Source organism: Platichthys flesus, chromosome 21, assembly GCF_949316205.1.
Source record: "Platichthys flesus chromosome 21, fPlaFle2.1, whole genome shotgun sequence".
In the NCBI taxonomy this organism is placed as follows: domain Eukaryota; kingdom Metazoa; phylum Chordata; class Actinopteri; order Pleuronectiformes; family Pleuronectidae; genus Platichthys; species Platichthys flesus.
This window is the reverse complement of record NC_084965.1, coordinates 790,889-813,302: the sequence shown is the minus strand read 5'-3', so window position 1 is coordinate 813,302 and position 22,414 is coordinate 790,889. Positions and strand designations below refer to the sequence as shown.

Sequence of the window (22,414 nt, the reverse complement as noted above, 5' to 3'; positions counted from 1 at the left end):
AACTCGACTTTACAGACTTGAGTTTCTGTTCATGATGTTTTTATTACACCTCAGCATCAGTAGCAGTCAGGTACATCTCAGGTTCACTCTCAGGGACTCCTTTCAGATCTGGTACCAATGCTTAGGGGTCAGAGGTCAAAGGTCAAGGTCAGCGTGACCTTACAAACCTTTCTTTAACTCATCAAAATATTGTCTTAAGACTAAAGCTGCTGTGGCTGGTGGAGACAAACAACAACAGGTGATTTTAGTTGTGCAGCTGCACAGCAGAGTCACAGCTACACAATCCTCCTGAATAGTTTATAATAAGATCTTTATCCTCACAGAACTTCACTGACGGGTCTCGAACCCCCGAGCTGCTCTGTGAAGGAACCTGGAAAAGAGAGAGAACAGGAAAGTTCTGGGTCTGAACCTCAGCTGAGACGTGCTGCTGTGGTAACAGGGAGACAGATAGTGTGTGTGTGGGGGGGGGGGAGAGAGAGACAGAGAGAGAGAGAGGGGGAGAGGGAGAGAGAGAGAGAGAGAGAGAGAGGGGGAGAGGGAGAGGTAGAGAGAGAGAGGGATAGAGAGAGCGAGAGAGCGAGAGAGAGATAGAGAGAGCGGTACAGTAGCATTTAAATATAAGAGAGGGATGAGGAGAGGGCGGGGGGGTCTCAGGCTGGAGGAGGCGTCTCCCCTAAGGACACACAAACACACACACACACACACACACACACACACACACAGACACACACACACACACACACTTGGTAGGAAAGGAAGGAAAAAGCTGTGAGTGCAGCCGACTGGAGGAAGGAAGAGGAATGGGGCTGGAAAAAACAAGCCTGAGCGCCACACACAGACACACACACACACACACACACACACAGACACACACACACACACACACACACACACACACACACACACACACACACACACACACACTATCCCAGCCAGGCAAATGTAGAGCGTCAGAGAGAGAGAGGGAGAGCGAGCGAGGCAGTGGGAGCGTGAGCAGGAAGCAGAGCAGAGCTGCCTGACAGTCCAGAATCAGGGTTCACAGCAGCTGGATCCTCACGAGCATCTTCTGCAGACCTGCTGCTCCACATGAGCAGGACCTGCAGACCACTGGATCTCCTGCTGGTGATTCATACTTCTCAAATCGGGAAGTGGAGTTTCGTGGACTTCAGAGCTTCAGTTCCTTCAGGAAGGTTTCAAGGAGTTAACGTCTGATCTGGAACCAGAAGGATCAGTGTGTGTTTTGGTCAATTCTCCAGAGACGAGTGGAACAGAGTGTTTTCAGTCCTGGAGGTTTCACTTCATCACTTTGAAAGAAACATTGTGTGACTTCCTGTGAAGCGTGGAGTCGTCTGGATGTGGTCGATGACCTGGAGATCTGCTGACTGGCTTCATGATGATTCTACGTCATCAGCTCAGGTGAAGGAGGCAGTTTGACCTGAAGGATCTCAGAATGTTTTAGAGTCAGATACCAGCCACTCGTCATCACTCCAGAGGAGCAGCAGACGAGGAGCTGAGGAGGATGTTCAGAGAAGATCTCCTTAGAGGTAAATCCACATAAAGGTTCCAGGATGATTGAATCAGACCCAGTTCTCTCCGGTCCCTGCTGCTGTCTGTGTTTTCTTTGTGTTTTGAACCTGAAGGGGATTTGAACCTTTGGTTTGAGCTGTGGTGGATCACCGGACTCTTTTCTTTTCAGAGATGCAAAGTGACTGGAGGAATCTCTGCTGCACATTTAGGATCTTATCTTCTTCAGCCTGTGGGACCAAACGTCAGGATTGATCTTCAGAGAAGCTCCTGGAGCCACTTAGCGGAGCTGGTGAGTGAAACAGACCAGCTGGTGGTTCCCTCGGGGGGGGGGGGGGGGGGGGGGGGGGGGCGCTGCTCGGCTCCATAGACTGAAAATAAAGACACGTCTTCACCTCCTCCAGAAATGAAGCCAAAATATCTCAGATAGAAACGCTGCCATCTTGTCTGTGCAGCAGTGATCAGGTGACTGAGTCGTTCAGTCTGACTCCTCCTCTATCAGATAACTGACTCACACCAAACTGATCACAACACCTGAACTAACACCAGTGATAAATCCTGTAATGGCATTAATATAACGTCTACTTACATCTGTTTGTTTGGTCCCATCTGCTAACACGGAGGAGGCAGGATTTATAAACCTCACAGCTGTCTGTCGTCTCGGTTGCAGATCTGGAATCAGGCGCAAATCCAGGAATATTTGATTATATATTTATATGTAGTTTGTAAACAGTTCCCCTGATTTCTCAGAGAACGATTGATGGATCTTAATGAAACGATCAGGACACGTTGACAGGACCAGTGTCTGTGAGTGTGTGTGTGTGTGTTTGTGAGTGTGTGTGTGTCTGTGAGTGTGTGTGAGTCTGTGCAGATTGGTTGAATTTAAAGGACTTTGGTGACGTTGACAATCAGTTTTTGATTCCTGTGATCCGATTCCTATTTTAAAGATTTTAATCTCATTTGCAGTTTAAACTTAATTTCGACTTCTTTCTGCCAAAACTTCATAACTGATGGTTCAAAAGAAAAATAAAAACCTGAGAACAATTGAGTGAATAGAAATCGTTTTCTGCTCAGGAAAGAGAGAGAGTCAGTCGTCTGCGTGTCGACTGAAACCTGCACAGACCCAACCAGTGAGGTCGACTGAATAGAAGTGAAAATCTACTGGGAGCCATTGGGAAACAGCTGCAGTGGCTGTCGCCTCCTCACCTCCTCGCCTCCTCGCCTCCTCGCCTCCTCGCCTCCTCGCCAGCCACATCCCCATCACTGAGGAACAGAAGCTGAAGTGGAGGAGGCAGAGAATCACCATCTCGTCTCCTCTCTCCTTCAGGGTCACGTTCTGTCTCTGAGGACGGTTTGTTGCAGCCGGGCTCTGGGACGTCTGGTGAGTGTCTCAGTGGTTTCCAGTGCAGTGGTTTCCTCTCGTCATGGTTTGGATGCTTCACTGAGAGAAACCACAACCGCATCAGGACGTTGTGATAATGGTTGAATAATTGTACGGCAGAGGTTTGGAATGCTTCAGTGAAGGAATGTGGAACTGAGACGTGTTTTTCCTTCAGATTCTTTGAGGAGATGATGATTTTTTTAAAGTCTACAAACTTCAATCCACTTTAGAAGCTCTCCACTGACCCTGCGAGAGGAACAGATAATTATCTTTTCAACAGAGCGGCTGAACCCTCCGTGAACTCAAGGAAGGTTTTATTAGTTTGGTTTCCTGTGACACTCCTGAGCTCAGCAGACAGAGAGAAGACAGATCTCCTCAGGTTCTCACTGATCTGCAGAGAAACCTGCTCCATCACAACCTGTGAAAATCCTTCTGCTGTTAAATCTTTTATTCAAGTGCACGAAAGCTTCTTTGATCATCTCAGTTTCTCTGACTGTTGTTTTTTACTTTGAGGCAAAATCATTGATTATTAATTCAGACTTTGATTGTTCTTCATCTAAAGCAGAAACTCTTTTCCTCTTGTCACAGATCTGTCCCACCTCGAGGACATCGTCCACACTTCAGGACAGAACTCCTCCACCGACACCAACTAGGAGTTCTTCTCTGTTCTGACCTCCAGGAAACTGGAACTCATCCATTTCTGATCAGAGGAGCTCGTTGAGAAGCAGAGAGGCTCCATGCTGCAGGATGTTATAGATCTGAGATGTTTCCAGTTTGAAGATCTCGACCCACCTGATGTGTGAACCCTAACCCTAACCCTATGTCAGAATGGAAAACTAGACCTGCAACAGAGAGTTCTCCTGGAGGAGGAGCCGAGCTGGAGGTCAGAGCGCTGGACTGTCAGCTTCTGGAACGTGAGGCTCTGATTGGATGATCACAGACTTTACTCTTCTTCTTCCTCATGACTGAACGCACATTTCTGGATCTTGGATTTCCACCTTAACTTCCTGCAGAGGATCATGGGAGATATAAAGACACAGGTGCTGACGACATGAGCTCAGAAGTGGACTGGACCTTTTTCTGACTTCTCCTGAACTGGTTCTATTTTTGAGCAGAGAGATTTGGAATCTAGAGTTCTGTTGCTTCTCTCTGCAGCTGGACCCTTTCCGACCGGGGATCCAGACTCCCAGCATGCTGCCTGGAGGAGGGGTGCCAGGTGGAGGGGGGCGGGCCGGGGGCAGGATGGGCCTGCTCCGGTGGCTGGGCCTCCGGCTGTGGTCCCGCCGGGGGACCCTGGTGTTCGCCCTGCTCTGGTTCGGATCCTGGTTGTTCCTGAACGGCCTGGTTCTGGTTCACAGAAGCATCATGTCCGACTACTGCACCGACGACAAGAGCAAGAGGATCCTGCAGAGACTGGTGAGTCACCAGCACCAGAGGGTCGGGGGTTCGGTTCTGTGCACCTACTCTGACCAGTTGATTAGTGTTGAGAAGTGATATTACTGTGTCAGTAGAATTATTGGATCATTTTCACATTATGAACACGTTCTGGATCCGGTGTTATTCACTGAATCAAAGCCTCAATCACCTGATGTCTGAGTCTTTGGATCCGTCTCCATCTTTAATCACATGTTGTTCCTGCAGCAGAACCCGTTTAGAAACTGATCATCTCAGTGAACGGGACAGAAACATGTCCTCCTGTCTCAGACCGAAGCCTCGTCTGTCCCCCCCTCCGTCCAGACGTCCTCTGTCCGGGTGTCAAACTGAGGTTCTCGTCTCTGAGGATCCTGCTGCCACTCGCTGGTCAGACGGTTACAGGAAACGGGGGGGGGGACAGACAGCCAGAGGTCAGCGGCTCTTAATGGCCCCGCTGCCTTATCTAGTGCAGCATATACTGGTGCATTGTGGGTAAACACAGATAACATTTCCCAGATCTATAACTATTGTTTTTATTTCTCCTCCACCTTGTTCTGCACTAAAGTCTTAATCTTTTCATGATATAAAAATGAGTTGAGACGTCATGATTGACGGCTGAGTCTGACTCCTGATTGGTCGAGAGTGGGTCATGTTGCTCAACGGAGGGAAGTGGAGACACGTTGTCCGTCCAGATTCACGTTGAGGTAACTTCTAACATGATTACGTCTCGTAGCTGAAACCGAGTCTTTCTTCTTCTTCTCTCTGATGAAGATGAAGTTGATTCTTTAAACCTGAACTTCTCTGTCACTGGAAACCCCCCCCCCCCCCCTCTGACTTTTCTTTTCCACCTCATTGAGAAAAGCTGCGGCTGCATTCTGTGACGACCTGTGACAAATCAACCCAGTTGCTGTTGTTGAGTTTACTCAGAGTCACACAGAGATTCAGAGACAAATCATTTCTTCATCCCACAGACTGAACTCACAGCTCTCACAGATCCAAAGTGGAAACTGGTGAAATCCACATTAACCTTCCAGAGTCAACACGGTGTTTCTGGAGCGTCGCCCACAGAGCAGCTGACGGAGGGTTTGAGTTTCCAGAGGCTAATGTGGCAGCTCCGGAGCAGTAATGCAGAACAGATGCAGGTCTGCAGAATGAACGATTCACTGAACCACCTTATCTTCTCTGGAGAGACGATGGAGGATGAGATTTAACAACAGAACCTTTGTGTTGAGTCTCTGACTGATGGATCAGGATCAGGTTTCACAGCAGCCGCGGTCCAGACTCGTCTCGATGGCTTCAGGTGTAAACACAAGTCTTTCAATCTTCTTCTTCTTCTTACTCCTGGAATTAGAGCAGCAGAAGTGTAAAGGAATATCACGATTAGAGTGAACGGTTATAAGAATCATCAGGTTGATCTGAGGTCACACAAGGTCACTCCTCAATGTCGATATTTGACCCTGAAAACATTCTGAGACGCAGATCTCACCAATCAGTGATGGAACAACAGAAAGTGAACATTTTGGATTGATATATGATGATAGATGGATGGATGGATGGATGAACAGATGAATGGATGAAGGATGCTGGACAGATTTCAGGAGCCTGGTTCCAGATTCTAAAGACCGATCTGAAGGTTTCACTGAGATAAACTTTGAATGAATGATCATTAAATTCTGGTTATTTCTTTGAACAGGAAGTTTGATGTTTGTTGGTCTGCTGTGTCTGGGCCGTGATCCCATGAGACAAACTATAAATACACTGTTGGGAACCTGCTCGGCTGGAAGCTGCTCCACTTGGGATCCAGTCAGAAAACAAATGTTTTAGTTCCAGCTGACGGAAATCAAGATGTAGATTTGATTTGAAATCCATCTTAAACATTGAGTTTGGAGACGATGGCCACTTCCATCCATCCATCCATCATCCATCCATCATCCATCCATCAACAGCTGCATTTGTCCTTGATGAGAAACACAGATCAAAGTGGAGTCGTATTCCCTCTGCCCTGCTGATGTTCAGGTTGAACCTGGGCTCGTACATCTCGTATGTCTCATGAGTTCCTGCACAGATCCAGAGACAGATCCAGAGACAGATCCAGAAAGCTGTACCGTCGGTCTCCTATGGTCTAATCTGTGATCTGCTGCTCTCAGCCTGTCCCTGCATGTCTCTAGCATTCCTCTGCCCCTACATGGCCTGACGGTGCATTTTTTATGGCCTCCGTCTGTTTTGACGCTGCTGGTTTGTTCTTTAACAGCAGCAGAGAGCAGCAGGTTTATTTAAAGTGCAGCTGTGCTCTTCAGGAATCTAACCTGGAACGTTTATATGTTCATGACTTCCTGCAGAGTTCATTGATGCAGATCTTTTGACTGAACCTCCACGTGCAGGACGACCTCTGTCAGTGACACAGAAACAGAAACAAACGTTCTTCTTCAGAAACGATGATCAACGCAGAGTCTCCATCTTTTCTTCTAAAGACACTTGAATCCATTTGGAAACTGGGGAGTAGAATTCATGAAACTTCGTATATTTAAAAAGTGTCCAATCATAAATAAAAAGATCCAAAAGGTTCTTGGAGGTTGGATCATGACACGGCTGTTACACTGGTCGGTTTGAAGGCACCTGGTTCTCTCTGTGAAGGTTTGTGGACATGCTGACACTGAATGGAACCTGAAGCTGAATGGAACCTGAAGCTGAATGGAACCTGAAGCTGAATGGAACCTGAAGCTGAATGGAACCTGAAGCTGAATGGAAGCTGAGACTCTGTTCCAGTCACACAGGAAGATTCCTGAGTAAAACAAAGTTCTTCAAACCAAGATATTTAAATCTACAGTTAACGACACGTTGCCTGTTTGATGAGGAGGATTCACAAAGAAGAAATACTTTAGAAGATTCACATTGAGTTCTGCTGATATGTGAACATATCGGTTTGATCCCAATCAATCTTCTTGCTCTTAAATGAATGAATCCTTAATGAAGAAGGTGTGAAGTGCTGATGGAGACTCTCAGACCTCCGGAGTCTGGCTCTGCACTCTGTCGTGAGCTGGAGAAGAAGTCAGCAGCTGTTAACAGATCCTGGGTCAGAGCATGAAGCTGAACTCTGACTCGAACACGCGTGATATTTATGACACGTCAAGGGAAACATGGTTTCTGCTGATGAAACAAACGGTTTCACCTTCAGGCTGAAGACTGAAACTCAACTCTCAGTGTTTTCACACGCAGAGAGCTGTGAACATAGATGAGACCAGAACCACCTCAGACCAGATGTCTGCTGCTCGTGGTCCCCAGAGGAGAACTCACCAGATGATGGGCTCCTTCAGGCCAATCAGAACTCCTCTTCTGCTCTGAGGAACCTTTCACACCTGATGTTTAGATTCAGACTGACCTGAAGAGTGTGAAGCTCTGAACCAGGTGTGAACGAGTCCTGAACATCATGTGTCACTCTGATGTTGAGACTAAAACAAATGAAGTGATTCAGCTCATCTGTTCTTCAGAAGAGTCGACGTCTCCGCAGCTTCTCTGAGGGTTTGAGGATTTGAGGATTTGAGGGTTTGAGGATTTGAGGAACAACATCCGATAAGAATGAAGAGAACAGCTGCTCCAGAGAGCGGCTTCAGAACAGATGTGAGGTCAGCTGTTAGTGTCCTTCTGATTCCACATCTGTCTTCTGCCATGTTGCACTGTACTCACATCCGAGAGGAATTACACAGTTATTCATTATGAAATATGACTGTGAGAAAGAGTGTGAGAGAGAGAGAGAGAGAGAGAGAGAGAGAGAGAGAGAGAGAGAGAGAGAGAGAGAGAGAGAGAGAGAGAGAGACGATCCTTCAGGGTCACAGTGAAGCCGTTTGAACACCACCAGCTTCTCTGTTATTCTCTCTGAAGCCGGCACTGACCCTGAATCAGTTGCTAACTGCTGCTCCAGCGTCTCTGAGCCGTGTCACAGCCAGAAGAAGCAGGAGGAAGAGAGCATTTCCATGTCCAGGATCTATTATTTTCATCTTTCTGCCAGAAATAATTTATATAGGAAAATAAACAATATGTTTACTGATTGGATAAGGATTGAAGGTTTAATGCTTCGACTTCCGGACTCGTCTGTAGATGACACATAACTGTTTATTTACTTGGAGAATTCTCTTTAGTCCTCTTTATTTGGGTCAGTCGTGAACTTCAGCCTCTTGTTAACAAAATGAGTTTCACAAAAACAAACCCGATCAGAAAGAAGAGGCCTCGTCTCCAGGGCTTTGATTGGTGAGGAACAGATCCCAGCAAACACAGACAGAGGAGATCCTCACATGTTGGCCACAGATCCTGGAGCTGCCACTTTCATAGAAGAAAGTCTGAGGTTCTGGTCCAGGTTCAGGTTCTGGTTCAGAACCTGATGTTGCACTTGTTGTAAGTGGCTTTAGATAAAAGCATCGGCTCAATGTGATGTGGTGAAACTTTCTGTAGTTTCAGATGCTTGAAACAGTTTTTGGTCAAAAGGAGAAGTTCTGAAGTGTTGGAGGAGAAACAATGCAAGTGTTGTTAGAAGAGTGCGTGTGTGTGTGTGTGTGTGTGTGTGTCTGTGTGTGTGTGTGTATGAGTATTTGCATGAGCCTCGTAGATCAGAATCAGCCGAGGCTAGTTATGTTGCTACCTCTGTTCTATGTGCAGCCTGTGTGTTTGTGTGTGTGTGTGTGTGTGTGTGTGTGTGTGTGTGTGTGCACATTTGCATCCCGCCTCTTCATCACGTTCTCTTTAACAGCGTCTCTGTGTGTTTTGACAGGTTTTTAAGCCCGAGGCCGAAACACGGCACAGAGCGGCTCCGACTTGATGATTGTAGCTCATGAAGTGTTCAGCTCGCTGCCGGACGCTAACACAACGCTAACACAACACAGTGCAGCTCTGTGTGAGGTGTGTTACTGTGCGAGTCTGGGGTGGAACAAACCAAACATGTCAGATCAACTTCCTTCTAGAGCTCCGGTGTTTAAGAGTCAGGTGAAAGGATCTGGAGCTAGAAACTGAAGATGGATCAAGAGAGATGATTCACTTGTTTCATCTAAACTGAACAAAGGGGGGGGGGGGGGTTGTCTTTACCTTAGAAAGGGCCATTTATATTTACATACCCCCCCTTCTGTTATCCGTCCTTTCATTGTCTTCTCCTTGTCTGTCCCCGGGTTGTTGAGGTAGAGGGACAGGTAGAGCCCCCCCCCCCCTCCCCCCCCGCCCCACTTCCCCTTCACTCGTTAACAAGACCCACAGATACTTAATCTCTCAGAGAGCAACTCACCAACCTGCAGAAAGAGCCCCGTCTCCTGCAGTGAACATTGATCAGTGATAAGTTAACACAGATCCAAGAACTCTGCACTGAGCACGGGGCCCCAGGGGGTCCAGGGGGTCCAGGGGGTCCAGAGGGTCCCCGGACCCTCTGGACCCCCCGGCTGCTGAGAGGAGGAGGAACTGGGATCAACTGATTGTTCTGGAGAAATAAGACCTGTGATGTTAATTATCTGCAATTTGTAGTGAAAAGGAGAAAGAGGCAAATCAAGAGAAATGTTCACAGAGTTTTTTAACCAATATTTCGTTCCTATCGTCCACAAATATTTCTGCTTCTTGTTTCTCGTTCTTATTTGGCAGAAAAACCTCTGACTCAACGTTTCTGAACTGAACGACTCTTTGTTTGTGTTTTACTGAGCAGCCGGGAGACGTGTTTCTTTAACCACTGTTATTATGGGTTTACCCCCGAGTTCATATACTAAGTGACGCCTGCGGTTAGAGAGAGATGGCAGCACTACAGCTGAGTTATGGTGTGTGTGTGTGTGTGTGTGTGTGTGTGTGTGTGTGTGTCTAACAGCTTTCTTCTTCACTTCAGGCCTTTTGGCAGCAAACAGTTAAGTTTTACTGGATTTATTTAATTTGATGATGAGGCAGCGTGAGCTCGTCTTCAGGTTTGAGACCTTCAGCCTCTGAGTCTCAATCACAACCGTAAACAAAGTGAAGCCGATTATTTTGATCGCCCCCTGGTGGCCGGCTGTCAGGTCACTGCAGCGGCTGCTTCTCTCTCTCTGCTGCTGTTCATCATCAGTTCAGTGCAACAGCTGTAAAAACCAGTCGCTCATTACGGAGGCTCGCTGCCGCCAAAACACGCAGTGCAAGATGTGTGTGTGTGTTTAATGGAAAATGTGTGTGTGTGTGTTCATTAGCAGAGGAGCAGTGGTGCAGACTGAGCTGTGGACTCACTGGCTGTGAGATCATCCTACACTTCCACTGAACCAAACCAGAGTTCAACTGGTCCACCCACGCTGTGTGTGTGTCTGTGTGTGTGTGTGCAAATTGTGTGTGTGCAGCAGTGAATACGAGCCTTTCCGCCCACACCTCCAACATTTCACAGGCTATAAAAGTCTCAGTATTGTTCTGCTCAGAACAACAGGAGCATTTACGAGGTGTGGATTCACTGCAGGCTGGTGGGGGTACTGTACGTGACTGAACGTGACCTTTGACCTCCTGTCACCGCTGATTCATCACTTGCTTCAGAGCTGACGGTGACAGTGATGCTTTTCTACTCTTCATCAACCCACACAGGAGACGTCCGTTCCCCTCGTCCGGCTCAGAACAGATCAGATGTTTGGGTCCAGTTCTCAGAGACTCGTTTGGCTGAAGCGTCTGTGGAGTCTCTGGCCTGTAGGGGGCGCTGTGAAGCTGCTGATCTCAGGAGTAGGACGATGCACCAGCTGCTTGTGGTCGTCTTCCAGGGAGAACTCGTCCAATCAACCTGATCAGCTTCCTGATCAAGAAAGTGTATTTCCATTGGCTGGTGTTAGAGGGAGAGGCTGGCTGAAGGGTTTCTAGAACCTCAGCCTCAACAGCTAGCAGAGCAGCTTCACAGCAGTCTGGTGCCACAACGTGATCTGTGGAGGCAGCGTGGAGCAGCATCCAGGAAACAAGAAGTCATCTGGCCGGTCCCCAACAAACCCTGGAACCCTGAAGACAAGAATCCCTCGCTCTGACGTCTGTGGGGATGAAGTGTCTGGAAAGAATGATGGTGGAGCTGCTGTGGTCTGAGGTCGAAACTCAGAAGATCCATCACCTTCTGCACACAGACACACACAGAGGCAGCGTGGGATGCACACGGTCATTCAACATCTGGAGAAGCACAAGGCCTGTTCCAGATGTTTCTGAATTTCACTCCTGCTTTTAACCAACTGTCCACCCTGAGATTCTTCACCCACTGGTTTGTGAGCCGACAGTATTTAAATATAAATTATGCAAATAATCAAGACATCTCTCTTGATCCATCTTCAGGTTCTGGCTCCAGATCCTTTCACCTGACTCTTACTCACCGGAGCTCTAGATCTCATATCCCTCCGGCTCTGCTCTTTGAAAAGCTTTAGATTGACAGAGAGTTAAACACATCACTCGATTCCAGAGACACTTGCTTCGGGCTCATGATCCCTGAAAAACCTTAACGAGTTCAGCGAGTTCAGACAAAAAGGTTTCAGTCGTTTCCTCCACAAACCGTTCGACCTCAGTTTGTGTCCCTCGCTCCATCGACCTTCAGGCTCAGCTCACACAGGAATGTCCTCAAGGTCTTTAATGTTCCTCGTGTGTTCAGGTTCTACCATCATGGAATGTCACGGTGAGAGCGGGGCAACAAAGAACTTCTTTCACTGCGTCTCGTCTTTCTCTGACTGCTCCCAGGAAGATGGAACCAGGTATCAGCTGTGAGGAGTCTCCTGTCGGGCTTCAGATGGTGTGAAGAGGGAAAGGAAGGAGAGAGAAAAGAGAAATAGGTCGAAATGACAGAAAGGAGAGAAGAACAATAGAGTGGGAGGAACAAAGAGAAAAATAAATGAGCAGAGGAGATAAAAGAGAATAAAGGGCCAGGTTGAGAGGATGAGAGAAGAAAGAAGAAGATAGAAGAATCTGTGGAAGGAGGAAAAGACTGGAGGCTGAAAACAGAATCCTCTCGCTGACAGGAGCCGTTGATTGTGACGGCTGAAGATACACATGTGTGTAAATGAGCTGCAGCTGTTTGTCGGTGACGTTTAAAATCGATTGGTTCAGGACTCGACTTCATTTACAGATCTGAACGTTTCCGTCTGGAGCTCATTTGCTCCGGAGAGGAGTCGGCCAAATAAACACTCTGTGAATCAGCTGCTCCTGAAAACCTCCGATTCAGACGATTCAGCTTCTTAATGGAATCCACGTTGTTGATCTGGACCGAGCCGCTCATGACTAAAGTCAGTTTGAATCAGAAACGTCTTCAGAGTTACAGATAAAATAAAAACTGAACCATCGTCTGGTGAAAGACTTCAGGATGAAAACTCCTGGAGGAGGATTTGAATCTGAATTAAAAGAACGTGTTTAAACCACAGAGCAAAGACAATGTTTCCCCCTCTCACCAACACACAGATGCTGCTCAGTGAATACACAGCTTAACCTCATGCAAACACACACAAATACATGCAGATGTTTCACACAAAGACACACTCACAGGAAGAGGATCCTGTCCTGCTGGGACCGTGCACAGGCTGTGGGCTGAGGAGGAGGAAGCAGCTGGAGAGGGACATGTGATGAAGGGTGGAGACAATCCAGGGACAGAGAGAGGAGATGTGAACGCTGCCGAGCTGCAGATGTGTGCAGATGTTTGCAGACGTCCCAGTCCGCTCCTCTGACAGGAGGTCCCATCAGACGAGGAGCTGGGAGGTTCAGGAAACCAGTTCAACCTTCCAGCTCATGAAAGATCAGCTTGATTCTGTTTGGAGACCTGAGCTGAAGTTCAGATGTAAAACCACAAAACAAATCACCCACTCATTATCTGTGAAGCTGGATCACATCCCAGTGTAACCATCCAGTAGGCAGAGGGCATCCTGGACGGGTCGGCCAATCACAGGGCAGACATTCAGAGACAAACCAGTCACACCCACAGTGACACCTGTAGAGTCTCCAGTTCACCTGACTGTGGGAGGAAGCTGGAGAAGAACCAAACAGTTCCTGTTCCTGTTTGAACGAGTCGGACCCGACAACCTGCTGCTGCTTCACAAACACCAACTACACACACAGACACACACACACACACACACACAAACACACACACACACTGAACAATGGCTATCTTTCACTGAGATGTGAGACAGCAGGAAGCATTATTCAAAAGATTGAGGAGGGGATAATTCCAGAGTCTCCTTTGACTGTCAACACCTCCCCTCCCTCTCCTTTTGAGTGTTTACACACACACACACATACACACACACACACACACACACAGACACACAGACACACACACACACACACACACACACACACACACACACACACACACACACAGGACAGGTGCAGCTGCCACTTCTCTCTGCAGATGTTCCAGTTCTCATTACAGATGTTTCAGATCAGCTCCTCATGTCCTCTAATCTCTGGAGTTCACCATCACAGGGGAAACAGTGAAACCAGTGAAACCAGTGAAACCAGTGAAACCAGTGAAACCTCCTGTGAGTGTGTGTAGATCAGCTCCAGCTGGCCGAGCGTGTGAAATGTGAAATCCTGACACATGAGGTGACTGTGTTATTGTGTATTTACACAGTAGTTGTGTTCACCCAGCAGGAGAAGAGCAGTTGTTGCAGCAGGTGTGAGTCCAGGTCTCTGAGCTTCTCACTGCCTGATGTTTGTGTTGGATCGGCGGCCCATGAGAGGATTAGTCAGGTGATCCGGATCAGAACGGGTCTAATCCCTGACCTGGTCCTCACACCTCCTGGACGCTGAGCTGCTCAGACACTTCACAGGCTGCGTGTGCACGTGACCGACTTTGATCAGAAGAAGAATCATCTGCTTCAGCTGAGGAGAAACTGAAACACATCAGAGGTGGTTTCACGTCACATTGAGCCGACAGGAAGGAAACCACAAATAGAGAGGAGATCCAGATCTAACCCGTTCTGTGGAGATCCAGATCTAACCAGTTCTGAAAGTCACTTGATGTGAAGAAGTTCTCAGCTCTGTTTGCTGAGATCAACTCTGTGTCCTTGTTAAAACTTTGACTCTTTACCAACATGTCGTCTTTCACTCCATCGCTCCAGCTGCTCCCTGAAAGCTCATTCCAGCCTCACATGATTCATACGTTTGTAACAATCTCAGCTTCAGTGACTTTAAATGCAGTTTGAGTGTAAACTGTAAATATCAGTGTTAGTGAGGACAGGAGGTCAGTGACACGTGAGTCTGGAGACGTTTGGCAGGTTTGAATCAAAGTGTTTAAAATGTCCTTTTCCAGCACCTGAGTAGAAGGATCTGTGTGGACCCCTTCAGTCGGTGCTGTCCCCTGACCTCTGCTCTGTCCTTCAGTGTCTGGAGTTTGGGGACGGCTCGGTGACGGGGGACATGTGTGAGGACCTGTGCGTCCTCGGCCTGGTCGAGTACAAGCGCTGCCTCTACTACGAGAACGGGAAGAAGGTGATGGAGGCTCGATGGAGAGGACAACCCATCATCCTGAAGTCCAAGCTGGAGAACTTCTCCTCGTACGAGCCTCTGGGGATCCTGGACTACCAGGTGACACCTGAGCTTCTCTTCATGTCTCTCAGATCAGATCAGATCAGATCAGATCAGATCAGATCAGATCAGGAGACATAATGATCTCATCAATCTGCTCCTCTGCTCCACAGGACACAGCCGAGGAGCTCTCGCCTCTCGATGTGGTTTTCTACGCCACTCTGGAAGTAGGTCACATCGAGTCCTTTCAAATACATCTGCTGATCTCACAGACCAATATTCATATTTCCTCTGATGTCAGGTACGCAACTCGCTGGGGCTGGCTGAGGAAGACGAGGATGAGGAAGGAGGAGGAGGAGGAAGTAACAGCTCTCTGGCCAAACTGTGGGGGAAGAAGCTGAAGAACCAAGAGAAGAGCTTCTCCCGAGCAGAGCTGGCGTCCCTGTGGTCCCTGCTGCAGCAGGAGGAGTACACCTTCCTCAGGTGAGCAGCACCTCCTCCACAGAGATCCAGGGAATCTGACCTGAAACATCAGTCCACAGCTTTCACATGACCACGGAATGTGAGACCAGGGTCCTAGTTTAGACAAATGGTGTTTTCATGATTCCATAAATCCAAACTGTCTCTGTGGGACATCTGGAGGACGATGAGTCAAAGAGACGCTCGGCCGAGTCCAAAAATAAACCTGGTGAGGAGAAGGTGACCGGCTGCTTATCTGGAGGCCTGGGGACAGAGCTGCTGTGACAAGTGTGTGTGTCTGTGTGTGTCCATGTGTGTGTGTGTGTGTGTCCCTGTGAGTGTGTGTCTGTCTGTGTGTGTGTGTGTGTATCCTTCAGCTAGAAAATGAAAACCTCGTCTGTATATATTGTTTCTCTGACTCGTCCCCCCCCCCCCCCGTCCCTCAGAGTCCTGCAGGACCTCAGCGTCCACGTGGCGAAGGTCCTGGGCTCCTGTGGTCACTTCTACGCCGTGGAGTTCCTGTCTGCAGGACACGCCTGGGACCAGAACATCTTCTCCCTGGAGGACGTGTCCGGGCTGCGGGGACAGGACCTCGGGGGGGCCCGCGGGAGGTGGACAGCCCGGGACATGGTCCACCGCATCGCGCTGAGCTTCCTGGACATGGTCTGGCACTTTGACCACGACTTCACCCACAGACTGCACCTGTGTGACATCAAGCCGGAGAACTTTGCCATCAGGACGGACCTGACGGTGAGTCCACGTCCAGGTCACAGGAGGTGTCTTCTCGTAAAGTAGAAACAGCCTCTGGTCTTCGTCTCAGTATTAAAGACGTCATGTCTTCAGAGTGTCCGTCACATCATCATGAACCTGAAGAACTCTCTGAGGGAATCTCTTAAATATGGTTCCAATGATGACCACTGATGACATCACGGGGACACATGGGACGGACACTGTGTTCATTCTGGATGTCCTCTCACGTTTGCCAGGTGGTGGCGATCGACGTGGACATGGCGTTCTTCGAGCCGAAGATGAGGGACATCCTGGACCAGAACTGCAGCAGTGATGAAGACTGCAACTTCTTCGACTGCTCGTCCAGATGCGTCCAGAGGAGGTGCAGCCCCCAGCGCCGGAACAGCAACCTGCAGGTGAGAGGAGCATCTACTCTGATGCTGTTCCTCCTCCTCCTCCTCCTCCCTCCTCTGTCCTCCTCTTCCTCCTCCTCTGTTCTCCTCCTCTTCCTCTCTTCTCCTCCACCTGTTCCTCTCTCCTGCAGACCAGTTTGTCTGTCTCCATATGCAAATAAACATTTCACACTGCGGCACAAAGGAATGAACAGAAGAGGAGAAGAACAAAGGAGAAGACGAGGGACATCCCTCTGCTCCTCTTCATCCATCGTACTTTCTAAACTTTTCTTTTTCTCTTCCTCTTCAGGTGATTTGTGAGAAGATCTTCCGACCCTGGTTTTCTCCGACTCTGCTCGGGGCCAAAGCAGGGCTCCCCCTGCAGGTGAGATGCTTCTCCAGTGTGTTCTGTCAGTTTCTGTCAGTTCCCGTCAGTGATCTACAGATGTCTGTGTTTCCTCCCAACAGGTGGAGCTGCAGCGAGCGGTGCAGGCGTGTTCGGAAACAGACGGAGGTGTGGAGGAAAAAGAAGAGGATTCAGCAGGAGGAGGAGGAGCAGGAGGAGGAGGAGCAGGAGGAGGAGGAGCAGCAGGAGGAGGAGCAGCAGGAGGAGGAGCAGCAGGAGGCGGCAGAGACGTTCATCAGCGTCTCCTCAACATCCTGACCCGCCTCCTCCATGATGGAGGGGCTTCAGGTGAGCGAGGAGGAGCCCAGGAGGAGAAAGATCATGCTGCACTGAACTTCTGAGGAGATGAAGGAAGGAGGAGAAACAGGTCTTCATCAGGCCTGGACCTGGAGTCTTATGTCCTGTGTCTTCTGGACTCTTCTCTGAGACTCTTGTTCTCAGGAAAGAATCAGAAGCCAACGAGATGGAGTCTCTAGAGATGAGGACCATCTGAGACCCAGTCTGAGGTTCAGGTCCAGAGGCTCTGGACCCGTCAGGAGATCTCACTCATGCTCTTGTGTCTGAACTGGAGGAACTTCCTGCTGCAGGTTCTGGATGTTCTTAGACTTTGAGTCCATCCAGGAGACAAACTCTGCAGATCTCATCTGTACACGAGGCCTGGACACTGGGACCTGACCAGTAACATCTCCTGGATCCTGGATGTTTCCTTCATGAAACCAGTTAGTCTCCATGAGATTCAATCAACTCTCTCGTTTGAGGAGAAACTGAAAAACATCTTTGTTCATAGAAAGTGAAACGTTCTCCTCCATGATTTAACTTCACTGACGTCTTCTCTGATCTTTACTCATTGTTTAGTTGGTTTGTATTAATCTGATGTTCTTGAAGGCAGGTAACTTATTCTAAGACTTATTTTATTAAAAACAATTTGCATCCAGCTTCTGTAAAAGTTATGAAGATTCTTTGTCTCTAACAGAATTTCATCTCATTAAAAACAACATGTTGATTTGAGTGACTGAACATGATCCTCCTCATAAAGGGTGAATATGAAGCTACAGCCAGAGGTCGTTAGCTTAGCTGAGCATAAAGACTGGAAACGGGGGGGGCAGTTAGCCTGCATCAGAAGGGCAGTGACTGAACCATTAGATATTATTTTGAACCAGAGATCAGTAATGAGCTACTGTACTGAATTGATCATGTTTGTAAATAAACAGAGAGAATCTTTGTGTGACAGACGAGGGGATGAGAATCTTTGTTTACATCAAAATAATAAAATCTAAAACGATGTTTGGAGTTTTATTGAGTTCACGATGAAGCTGATATTCATTCTGAGCCGCCTGATGATGAAACCCAGAGCGGCTGCTCCTCAAACACTTCAGTCAGAAGTAGAGTCTGAACCTGACGGACGGTTCCAGCTCTGCTCTGGACTCTGCCACTGGAAAACCTCAACACTCCCAGGAGAAAGGCTGGAAGACCAGTTGGTACGATCCGCCAGGAGACTGGGTGGACTGAGAGAAGACGATGAAAAGGAGTTTTGTGTAGATGTTGTGTACTTCTGCTTCTGACACTGCGTTTCAGCGTCAGAGACTTTCTGTACTCTCCATCATTTACTCGTATTCGTACACGTCCTCTCAAAACTCAGGGATGTGAACACAGAACATGAGGAAGACATTTCTACAGAGGCCGAACTTTCTTAAGAGAGACTTTGGGAGTTCGTAAAGAAACAACAGGTTTTTAGATCATCGCCTCCTCTGTGGCCATGTTTGTCAGAATCTCTCAACTCTGTGCTGCCCTCTAGAGGATGAATCTCTCGTTGTACGTGAAGGCAGAATAAAAGAGCCTTTAGCCTTCGTCTTGTAGCGGTCACTTGAAGCCACTTCACGTTAACCAGTGTGTGAACTTTGTGATGCATCATGTTCTTCTCCTGCAGGACCGTCCTGTGTCCTCTGGTCCCGTCCTCTGCTCGGACCGAGGCAGCAGACTGAAGGACGTCCTGGGAACTGAACAGTGATTTCAAACTTAGGTTAGAGAAACTGTCGTCGTCCACTGAAGGTTCGAGTTTCTGTCCTGAACCCGAGAACTCAACACTTGCCTCTTGCCTCACGTTTCAGGACGCTTCTCTGTGAAACCTCCAATCTGTGTCACGCTGCAACACTTGAAGATTCTCCTTCCAGTCCGAACTCGCTCCCCTGCTGCAGGAGGAGACAAGTTCCTACTCGTCTGCCAGAGGACGCTCAGGATGATGAACGCCTCTGGAGACTCAGATCATTCCAGATCCATGAGGTTTGTTACTGAGGAAGCTGTCGCAGCCAGAAACTCTGAAGCTCTGAAGAACCATAAAGTTTTAACGTTTACGATCGGGTTTGAAACGAAGGAATCACTGTTATTAATAAAAACATTTTGAAATCAAATGACTGGTTGTGCTCTTGTTCTCCAGGCTGTTTGTTTCTGTCTCTCTCTTTAGTAACACAACTCTCACATCGTTCAACTGCAGCTCACGTTTTTTCCTGGACTGAAATCTGTGTCGTCCTGTTCTCGGATCCAAGTGAAGCTGAAGTTCATCAACTCAGAGGAAACGTCCGAGGGACCGAACGCCTCCTCTGAAACAAACATTAGATCACAGGCAGGAAAAAGAGGAAACTGAAAGTGGATCGAAGATGGAAAGAGAAAGAAAGAGTGAGAGAGCACGACACGAGGAAACGTTCTGCACAGAAGCTTTTTGTCTTTCAGCTCAACAACATGTTGTTCTGAACCCGACTCCTCTAAACCGAGCTGCTGAGGACAGACGTTTCTCTGCCGTGAGTGAACGTCCCTGTAACTCCACTAATTAAAGGGTCAGACACCCCCTCCATTCCCCCCCAGCTTCCTACAGCTTCCTCTAGCTTCCTCCAGCTCCCCCCAGCTTCCTCCATTCCCCCCCAGTTCCCCCAGCTTCCTGCAGCTCCCCCCAGCTTCCTCAAGCTTCCCACAGCTTCCTGCAGCTTCCTCTAGCTTCCTGCAGCTTCCTCCATTCCCCCCCAGTTCCCCCAGCTTCCTGCAGCTCCCCCCAGCTTCCTCCAGCTTCCCGCAGCTTCCTGCAGCTTCCTGCAGCTTCCTCTAGCTTCCTGCAGCTTCCTCCATTCCCCCCCAGTTCCCCCAGCTTCCTGCAGCTTCCTCCATTCCCCCCCAGTTCCCCCAGCTCCCCCCATCTTCCCCCAGCTTCCTCCAGCTTCCTTCAGCTTCCTCCAGCTTCCTGCAGCTTCCTCCATTCCCCCCCAGTTCCCCCAGCTTCCTGCAGCTCCCCCCAGCTTCCTCCAGTTTCCCCCAGCTTCCTCCAGCTTCCTCCAGCTTCCTCCAGCTCACCCCAGTTTCCTCCAGTCCCCCCCAGTTCCCCAGCTTCTTGCAGCTTCCTCCATCTCCCCCCAGCTTCCTGCAGCTTCTTCCAGGCTGGTTAATTCCTCAACTTCGAGGAAATTTGACATCTCCCAAAGGTGAAGCCAAATAGTCTAAGTCGCCCCCTGGTGGCTGGTTGCAGTATTCCCCATCAACCGAGCCTCCTCCATGTTAGCAGATGGGACTTGGCCCAAACTAAAAAGAAGGTTTCTGTTTGGTTCTAAGTTATTTAGTGAAATAGAAACGGGCTGAGAGGATTAGTGGAGCATGTCTGACCGTCCATCTTCATTAACGTCTGCGTTTCCAAACCTGAACTGGAGCTTATGAGGAATGCTGCCAAAAGTACAAATACATTTAGGATTAAGAAACAATAGATTCACAAGCAGGAACCTGATCCATCAGTCACACTCAGATTCAGGTTGGATACGGGCTTCAGTCCAGGTGTCACTGCCAAAGAAAACAACCCAGTCTGTGTGTGTGTGTGTGTGTGTGTGTCCTTCCATGCAGCAGGAACTAATGCTCTAATTGGCCAGCCGCAGTCTTCACATTCCAGACCGGTGGAGGCCGGACCGAGAGCGACGTCTCAGATGAAACCACAACAAACTGCTCCCACTCCCAGTGGAGGAACTGGTTTGTCTTCTCAGAGCGAGTGTGTGTCCTCAGAGTGTCTTCATTGTGTCTTCAGCTCCGAGGACGTCGACTGCTCGAGCTCAGAAAGGGAAGCTGTCAATCAGGTTAGAAAGAGATTTAATCTGAATTAAATCTTCATTCCTGTGTAATAAAATAATTTGCAACTCTTTCTATAAATTAAATATTTAACCGATATATTTAATCTGAACCATATCCACAGTGTTAAATGTACAATGTGTAGTTTGTTTGTTCCAGATTATTTATACTACAGATTTTAAACTGCTTGCTATATGCAGGGGCGGATCCAGGGGTGGGACTAGGGGCACTGACTGAGATCTGATTGGTCCTTGGATTCTTTGTGCTTCAGGCCTCGTCTGCTGATGAAGAACGATAAAGAAATCGTTTCTGCTGTAAGAGAAACAAAAAGGCTTCATGGGAACAGGCTCTCATCACGATGGATTAGAGCTCCGGGAACAAATGAACCATCTGCTAGAACATGACCGAGGCAGAGGGAGGTTTCAAAGAGATTTCCTGATCCAGACGAGTCCTGAGAATCTTTGAGTCCTGAGGTTCAGCTGTGAAATGTTAAATTCAGAAGGAGCAGGAGCGATGATGTTTGAGGAACAGTTATTGATATCAAGCCTTTGCTTCCTCCATGGACTGTAAATAAAGATGGTCGTTATCTTTCCTGTCTCTTTCTGTGTCATTCACTTTGAGGTCACCACGACCTCCTGTCCACTGATCAGGTGGAAGGTGGACGTCTCACCCGAATCCACCGTGGTAGAAGGACCTATCAGCAGCTTGTAAAGGAAGCTGATGTTCTCCCCCTGTCGTCCTCCAGCGTCTCAGAGTCGGTTCCTGTCAGACTCTGAGACGTGGAAACCTTCCTCCTCCTCATCAGCCTGTTCTCTGAGCCGCTCGCTGAGAGGCTGGAGGAGTCGGATGAAAGGAACCTCTTTTAAAAAGCAGAGATCAGAGGAGGGGACATGAAACAGCAGATCAGAGCCACTGGGAACATTCCGCCTGCTTCATCAACCAGTGGAACAGACTGGGAGCAGCGTCAGTATCTGTTTCCACAGGAGCCTCCAGATGAGAACATGACTCCACTTCTCTCTTCATAACGTCAGGAAACGTTTTCCTGTTGAGTTCACGTCTCATTCTCTGGTTTCAAGTCTTCTTCACTACAGCTCCTCAGAATATTAATCTGGTTTTGTCCCTTTGAAAAGTCTGAAAGAGCAAAAACTAACATACATGTTACATTTTTTGAATATATATGTCGTCTGTTGCTGATTTTGATTTTGTGTTTGTTTCTTCTTTGTCTGCTGATGTTTCAGGTCGTTCAGTTAGAGTTCATTTTGAAAAACAATAATCGACTATGAAGAGAACAGGAGGAAACTATGAGAGGAGGAAGAAAGAAAAGAATGAAAGAAGAGACACGACACCAACGTGGAGACACAACGAGCTGCAGTCGTTTCATCACAGCTGATCTCAGAGCTTCATGTTAAACACTGTTTGTGTTTTGTCTGCTCACATCATCATAACTTCATAAAGCTTCATGTAGATGATGACGTTCATGCGTGAATCCTCTGGTGAACTCTTCAAGTCCACAGATGTTCTCAGGAGATGATTCCTGCTGCAGATGGAAACGTTTGTTTTCTC

General features: G+C 48.2%; 1 protein-coding gene across 2 annotated transcripts; it reads left to right on the top strand.

Moving 5' to 3' along the window:
• The first annotated feature begins 890 nt into the window (after nt 1-890).
• On the top strand, nt 891-18,039 carry dipk1c (divergent protein kinase domain 1C). Of its 2 annotated transcripts, XM_062379187.1 has the most exons (11): nt 891-1,544; nt 1,697-1,816; nt 2,599-2,905; nt 3,494-4,321; nt 14,627-14,830; nt 14,944-14,997; nt 15,072-15,253; nt 15,676-15,979; nt 16,216-16,374; nt 16,661-16,735; nt 16,819-18,039. In XM_062379187.1, the coding sequence occupies exons 4-11, from the start codon at nt 4,097-4,099 to the stop codon at nt 17,095-17,097; spliced, it is 1,482 nt and encodes a 493-aa protein (XP_062235171.1). In that variant the 5' UTR covers nt 891-1,544; nt 1,697-1,816; nt 2,599-2,905; nt 3,494-4,096; the 3' UTR covers nt 17,098-18,039. The 2 variants fall into 2 exon arrangements, with proteins under 2 accessions (XP_062235171.1, XP_062235172.1); XM_062379188.1 differs by lacking the exon at nt 2,599-2,905.
• The last annotated feature ends 4,375 nt before the right edge of the window (nt 18,040-22,414 follow it).